Genomic DNA, 7,614 nt, shown 5'->3' on the forward strand with positions numbered 1-7,614 from the left:
GAGGCAGCTGTCCCCAGCACATCACCGCAAGGACCAGCCGTTGGCCTCTCGCTTTGTTCCCTTTGTTGCCCATTTTGGGGGCCGTGAGCCTGACTCTTTCAAGTTTCTCTTCTACACACCAAGCTGCTCCAACTCGTACAGGCCCTTCTACACCGCGCAGCGGCCGACCTGCGGGTACCTCTATCGCCACGACACCGATCACACCAGGAAGGTGATAGATGTCCCGAGCGCCAACATTGTGAAATGGAGACCTGTCCTCAACACAAAGCCATAGTCCAAAGCAATAAAGCCACGCAATGAAAGCAGCAATCGGTGTGGCTCCAGCTTCCCGCCCGAGCACCTGAGCCCGCCCCGCAGTGACCACTGAGTCAGGGGCCAGGCGGCGAGGTCACAGCTTTGCACCCCACACAGGGCGGATTTTGTCCTAACACCCGGTCCAACTTGTCTTGTCATTTATTGCCAACTATTTAAACAGAGGCACGGGGTGTCAACAGTGCATGGCTTTGCAGGAATCATCACCCAGCAAGGCTCATCTGCCTCTGTCCTGGCCTTAGCACAGGCTGCGAAACCTGGGGAGGTTTCACCACTTCTCTGGCCGAGCCTCAATTCTGCTCCTCCCCTGACAAGATGCCTTCTACAGTGAGGCTTCCCAGACACAGGCAAAGTATTGCTCTTAGTGACGGGGAAGGCACATTTCATTTGCACTGCTCAGACAGGAGATGCCCCTGGAGCAGAAACGCAGCCGGGTGCTGCTGCAGCTCTCTGCGGGAGGCAGCGTGAGGCGTCCCCACTTCCACATGGCCTGGCCTGGAGAACTGGGCACACTGTTAGCAAATGCTGCTGGGAACACTTGGTGAGCTCGTATCCACCCTTAACACGCCACCTTTCTGCTATTATTGAGCACCCAAACATTGGGAGCCCCCCGTGTTTCTGAACGGGCCGTTCCAGCAGGGTCCCTGCCCAGGTCCGTGCCCGGGGCGCTGCCGGGGGCTCCCGCTGCTCGCAGCCGCTGTGTGCAGCGGGGAGCTGAGCCGGCCGCCACCATCGACTGCAGGATTAGTACATCCAATTAGCACTCCTCATCTAATTCCTTTTTCATTACTCTTTTATGCTTATGCAATGCCACCTACTTTAGCAGCGTTATTCCTAATTTACTTCGGAGCAGAAGTGATACCAAGCTCTGCAACACATACAAGTTGGTCTTTTGTCTTAAGCACGTCAGGTCTAAAATAAAAGTGCTACAGGATGGACTCTCTGCAGGTAGAAACCCGGCAGTTACACTGATTTCTGTACTCGTGGAAGGTCTGGCCCATGTTGCTTTCTTAGGATATGCTTTTTTATCTCCCAGTCCTCCCCTGACTGATGTGCTTCAGAGTAAAACCAGCACTGGTTTTGTTCATACTTAACATTGAGAGCTTTTCATGTTAATTCATCATAAATGGAAATCACAGCCGCGTTCAACCTCGCGGAAGCTGTCTGAGTGCTGGAAACCCACCGGGAGCTGTGTATGGGGCTGATCAGCGGGAGGAAGCCCAAAGCACAGGACAGGAGGGTGAGCACAGGGCGCTCAGCAATGCGGTGCAGGGGCCTTCCAGTCACGGCACCTGCTGGCTGCCTTTAAAGCTCTTACAGCTTTGCCATGCAGTTATCTGTGTTTCTGTGTTGTCTGAGCACACCAAATTTACCCTATTCAGCTCCGTTATAGGAGCTGAAGTGACACTTCTCCCCTTCCTGAATTTCACTTTGATTTCTTACCTGGAAATCCTCCAGCAGAGTAGGACTAAGGGAGACCAAGAAGACAGTAACAGCACGGGGACCTCTGAGTTTTTTCTTACACTGATCTTGGTGCAAAAGTTGTTGCTCACATGAGCCCACACAAAATTGTAAATGAAGTGGATTAGGAGATTACACTCTCAAGGAGCAAATTCCGCCCTCCTAATCTTCTGCTGGGCCTGTAATCTGCAAGACTTTCCCATTTTACCTCCTTTCTATTTTAACCCCGAACACTTAATGCTCCCAGTAGGTGCCCATCCCCACCCTGCTCCTCATTGGCCGAGGAAGGATTTGCTGGATACTTAAATGTCACCCTCCGGTCTGCTTTTCTGTGCTCTTTGGGTTTTGTGCTTTTAAATTTGCCTGGGCAGAGAGAGGACCCCTGCGTGCATCACCGCCAGCACTGAATCGCAGCAGTCAGTGCACAAGGCAGCTGTTTTTTCTGACACTGTGATCCCTGCAATATTGGGGGTGCTTGGACTTTAAAGGCAAGAAGCAGAATTTAAAGGAAAGCTCCCAGAACTTCAGCAAACATCCACAAATTTTCTGTTTTGGCTGCAAAGTGACCGGCGCTTGGTGCGAAGATGGGGAATATGGACGGGAAAGCCGTGGAGGAGCTGAGCGCTACCGAGTGCCACCAGTGGTACAAGAAGTTCATGACGGAGTGTCCTTCAGGCCAGCTCACCCTCTACGAGTTCAAACAGTTTTTTGGCTTGAAAAACCTGAGTCCATCAGCGAACAAATACGTTGAGCAAATGTTTGAGACGTTTGACTTTAATAAGGTAAATATTGTCCTTCCCACTCGACCTGCTGCAGATTGGCTGTGCTCTGCTCTGTGTGTGAGATCGCAAGTGTAGTATTTGGGTGTAAGCAGGTATAAATGTGCCTCTAAAAATGTGTGGTCTGATTCGCTACTGCCTCATAAATTTTAAAATAAGCTCGGTAATGTGAAAAAATGGGTATAAGACACCTGTCAACAGAAATTCCTCACCTGGTGACTGTTCTGGAAGAAGAGACTTGCCACAGATTGATATTTCCCTTTTAATTTTAAATGCTCAGAACTGTGGGGTTTTATCTGGCAGGCTGTGATCCCTTTAAAATGAAGTGCCCTTAAGTATACAAATAAATAAATCCCTAAATACCTAATGTTGTGGCGGAGAGGAACCAAAAAGTTCTCATATGAGAACACATGCTGTCCTCCTGCAGAAACAACCAGCTCCTGAGCGCCCAGCATGGCATGGGCTATGGTTTGCAGAACAGACTGGATTTGTTTTCCTATTGTTTTAAATTACAAATGGATTGCAGTTTCGCTGATTTTATATGTGCTGCCATTCCCAGCAGAGGTTTGCATGTAGTGCTGTCGGAGTGCCCAAGCAGTGCAGGATCTCCTGTGAGATGAGGAGTATGTCTGATGGCTTCATGGACTTAATCCCGCTGAAAATAATACAATTTAGGCTGTAAATCCTTCAGGTGGTTTTGCTTGTGCCTAGAGCTTTGCCTTGCTCACTGCCTGGTGTTTGAATGTGTGCCTGGAAAAGGAATTGATGCTCAGGAAATCCTGGCTGGAAAGGGGCTCAGCAGTGATTTGCTCCTAATCCCGATCTTGCAGCAGTGGAGCAGAGCAGATTTCTTCTGGAATTGGCCCCAGGGGGCAGTCCGTGGCTTTGTTCATTGACAAAACGCTGCCTTATTCTCTCCAGAAGTCTTCCCATGGTTTTGTGGCAGGTACCATTTTTCACTGAAGCGCTTTCAGTGCAAAATATATGGTACCAAAATCAACAGTACGTGCTATTGAATTGCCCTGCAGTGCAGGCACCATGCATTTCAGCACACTTCCTAGAAGTGATGAATGTCACCGGGCAGCACGTGGAAGCAGGCTGGTGGCACAGGTGCTCGCCCCAGGCCAGCCTTGCACTGGTACTGCAACCTGGGCTGGAGACCCTCCTGAACATCCCCACCACCACGGAGTGAGTCAGTGGTGGGCAAACTCTCCTCAGAGAAAGTCAGAGATAAAACTTTGTGTTTTGATGTGATCAAGTGTGGACCAGATGCACAAATGGCCCAGGGAAGGAGCAGGGCCTTCCTGTGCCAAGATGTCAGCAAGGTGTTGGGTGCTTCCTGGGTTCGCTTCTCTCATGGAGGTTTGCAAGCGAGGCCTCCTTTGCAGCAGAAAAGTGTTTAAGTGTGAAACATTAGGTAATCCATCAGGGCTCATCTGCGTAAGCATATTCTTCTTTGACCTCTGAATTACCGCTGCTTTGCATAAGGAGATTCCTTTAGCACAGGGGAACTTTCCATGTTGTTAGTCCCCAAGCCAGGAGCACACATCGAGTTGAGTTTGTTGTGTTCGTTCATTATCAGCACACAGTGGCTCTGCACGGGTTAAAACGGAGCCCTCTCCGTGTGGGAATTGGTATTATCTGGCAGGGGACCCCCACCCCGTGCCTCTGCTGTGCTCCCTGTGCTGCTCCCTTGAGGGGTGGCCACGTGCTGAAGCTGCCCCGCGGGGACTGCCAGAAGTGACAGGCAACGTCCCTGCCCAGCTCTGAATCTCACCCAGCTTCTCACCTTCTGCTCTCAGGACGGATACATAGATTTTATGGAGTATGTGGCAGCCCTGAGCTTGGTTCTGAAAGGGAAGGTGGATCAGAAGCTGCGATGGTATTTCAAGCTCTACGATGTAGACGGGAACGGCTGCATTGACCGGGGAGAACTGCTGAACATCATCAAAGTGAGTGGGCTCAGCTTTTCTCTTTCTTCCACAGACGATGGTTATTAGACACACGTAGACAGAAAGGCTGTAAAAAGAATATTCCAACCCAAAAGACACCTCCCTGGTAAATTAGTAGGCACTGGCCAAACCTCCTGCTCGTCTTCTGCCAGTTCCCCAGCAGACCGGCCGCCCTCGCCGGACCTGTCTTGGCCTCGCTGCCCCACACCTCCCCACGGCACCTGCACGCGCTGGCACGCAGCGAGCCCTTGCCTTCTGATGGCAGGTTGTTCCACCGCATCCACTGAAACCCAGGCTGAGATAAGCATCCGAATTTAATCTAAGGATTTGCAGAGGTGAACAGCTCCTAGCTTATCCCAGTGTGCCCACTTAATCTTTTAATGCATTGACTGCAATTTAAAGTGATTTTAATCTCTAGGGTTTTTTTAGAAAGGAATCATTTGTTCCTTTCAGAACATAAAAGTCTGAAAAAAGTTTGGCCTCTCATGGCAGACCACTTAGCCACTTGTACCGATAGATACATAAATATGGACAATGTTCATTACTTGTTCCGTGTGACCTCCTTTCCCTGCAGGCCATCCGAGCTATCAACCGGTGCAACGATACAATGACAGCTGAGGAATTCACAAACATGGTGTTTGATAAAATCGATATAAACGGAGATGGTGAGGAACTTCCTTATGCAATGCCAAATACTGCCCTCACCTTCCTCCTTCCCTGCAGTCTGGTCTGCCAGAGCAGATCTGGAAGCTGGATGTCCCCACATAGCAGGACATCGGGCTCTCTGCCAAGGTTTACCTCCCGCCCCCCTTCCACATCACCATCGGCCCCGGGGGCACGCTGCCGACTGCCCCTCTGGGCTGGCGGTGTGGGGTCTGGGCAGAGTTTAGCTGCAGTGGGTTTGGGCTGTATGGTACTCACGGAGGGCCTCATTATTCATCCCGTACCTGTAGCTCCTCTGGGCTGGCTTAGAGGCTGCAGGTGGAGGCTGAAGGCTGCAGGGCCCGATGAGCCTTTTCTGACCATGCTTTCGTAGGTGAGCTCTCGCTGGAGGAGTTCATGGAGGGTGTACAAAAGGACGAAGTGCTGCTCGACATCCTCACCCGCAGCCTGGACCTGACGCACATCGTCAAGTTGATCCAGAACGATGGGAAGAACCCGCACGCCTCGGAGGAGGCGGAGGAGGATGCCCAGTAGGCTCCAGGACATGTTCCCTCTATCTTTTCTCCCCTCACATTACTGAAACAAAACAGGTTGTGACTGCAGGAGCCGGGGAGCTGCCCCAGCGCCAGCGTGACGAGGCGTTAGAGCATCCCGCTAGCACAGGACCGGCGTCCCCGTGAAGGCATCGCTCCTGTGGCAGAGGGCTGGGCAGGACCCAGGGCACGCCGGGCACTGACTGTGCCATCCCTTCCCGAGCACAGTCGTGCTCACCCCGCAGCAGGACGGGCTGGGTGAGGAGGGGGAGCTGCGGTGCTGGAAACACATAGCCACTGTGGGGCCGCTATTCGGGTGCCTCTGAATGTTGCTGCTGTGTAGTCGTGCAGAGCCTTCCCTCCCTGGGGAGGGAGAACCAGAACACGCAGTGCATTAAACTACCAATAGGGCAGACAAAACTCACACCGAGCTCGTGGCCAACGCCAGCATCCACATAACCTGTGCGTCTTGACACGCAGAGCTCAGCTAGCACGAGGGGTCTGCTCCTGCATGGGGACCTCCCTGGGGCGCAGACGTGGTGCGGTGAAACAGGGTGCATCTGCCTGCAGAGACCTGAGCTGGCCCTCTGCAGAGGTGAGCATCCCCTCTAAAAGCAGGGTAGTATTCGAATGTACGAGGCCTAGAAAGCAGACCTGAACCTTCTCTTTCCATAAACATTTCCAGAGCATCCTCAATGCTTTCCCCCAGAGCAAATGAGACCAGTGGTTTTGGTCACTCGTTGTTTGGTTTGTTATCATTATGTTAGCAACCATTAGTGATATTATAAGATAAAAACATCTATCGTTAGAAAAAGGAAAGTGGTGAATGCAGCAGCTTTTCTTTGTTTTAAAGCATTAAAACAGAGAATGGTGCCTTTTTTTTTTTTTTTTCTTTAAAACAACTATCTGAACTTTAAGGGTTTGCTACTCCCTGAAATACCTGGAAGGGCTGCAGTGGCAGTGACCTGAGAGGGACTGGTTTCACAGGCGTTTGTAGGAATATTCCTGCATGTCTTATCACTTGTACGACAAACAAAGTCTCGTGCAGGTTATGCTCTGTGGCACCCTCGAGCATTCTGTGTTTTTACCTACAAAGGGAGTGAGTCGTCTCCGAGCAGCTCAGACGGTGCTGGTAGAGATGCGTTGGGCGTGGTGTCCACACCATGAGCACCCACAAATACCCGAGCACACGGGAGCAGGCGAGTACCAGCACCCCTATGGTGCTGAGGGCTCGAGCACTGACCCCCAGGAACAAACCCTCTCACCCCTCACTGTAGCCCCCTGGGGGCAGCAGCCTCGCACTCGGTGCCCATCGCCCCGTGCCACCGGCGGGGCTGCGCCCAGGACCTGGCTGCTGGCGAGGAGTTTCCTCATCTGGTGGGACCTGGTTTCAGGCGTGGTGAGGCAACACGGGGCACCAGGAAGGAGCTCTTGCCCAGCTGAATGACGTGTTGTTTATCACTGGATGCTTGCAGTTTGTAAGCAACATTTTCCTGTGCATCGTTTTTCATTTGACAGCAGTTTACCTGGAAGCTTTTGTACTTCTGATCTTATAGTGAATTAATAAAGATATTTTACAAGATTATTTCAGGTTGTGCTTTTTCTTTCTTTCAATCAATCATTCTACTTCCAGCAGAACAGATTAACCCTCTGATGCAAGGGCAGAGACCTTTGTTTTGGCTCCATTTACAGAGTTCTTTTGCAAGACAGCTCCGTCCTGCCCTTGTCCTCTGCCCAGAGGGAAAGAGAGCCCCGCCAGCAGCTCCTCCTTCAGCCTCCCTCTCCTCTGCATTCCCAAGAAGCTGTAAGAGGCCCCAACAAGCCTAATTTCTGTTTAATGGGAACTCCTAAAAACAAAGTTATTCTAAAAGGGCTGCCTCGGAGTAGCCGACTGGCCAGACACCTTGCAGACCT

General features: G+C 51.4%; 1 protein-coding gene across 2 annotated transcripts; it reads left to right on the forward strand.

The window, feature by feature from the left end:
- The first annotated feature begins 291 nt into the window (after positions 1–291).
- Positions 292–6,602, forward strand: LOC308183420 (guanylyl cyclase-activating protein 1). Of its 2 annotated transcripts, XM_080569469.1 has the most exons (4): positions 292–2,555; positions 4,355–4,504; positions 5,079–5,169; positions 5,541–6,602. In XM_080569469.1, exons 1-4 carry the CDS (start codon positions 2,358–2,360, stop codon positions 5,699–5,701), a joined length of 600 nt encoding a protein of 199 aa, XP_080425595.1. In that variant the 5' UTR covers positions 292–2,357; the 3' UTR covers positions 5,702–6,602. The 2 variants fall into 2 exon arrangements, with proteins under 2 accessions (XP_080425595.1, XP_080425594.1); XM_080569468.1 differs by having other exon boundaries at positions 5,079–5,683.
- Positions 6,603–7,614: the final 1,012 nt, after the last annotated feature.

The sequence above is a fragment of the Anser brachyrhynchus genome (genome assembly GCF_964034855.1).
Source record: "Anser brachyrhynchus genome assembly, chromosome: 27".
In the NCBI taxonomy this organism is placed as follows: Eukaryota; Metazoa; Chordata; class Aves; order Anseriformes; family Anatidae; genus Anser; species Anser brachyrhynchus.

Bases quoted from the DNA above. Each gene is read 5' to 3' on its own strand.
- LOC308183420 (XM_080569468.1), top strand. From the start codon at position 2,358: ATGGGGAATATGGACGGGAAAGCCGTGGAGGAGCTGAGCGCTACCGAG. The intron at 2,556-4,354 runs GTAAATATTGTC...TTCTGCTCTCAG, and splicing joins AGACGTTTGACTTTAATAAG to GACGGATACATAGATTTTAT. The intron at 4,505-5,078 runs GTGAGTGGGCTC...CTTTCCCTGCAG, and splicing joins AACTGCTGAACATCATCAAA to GCCATCCGAGCTATCAACCG.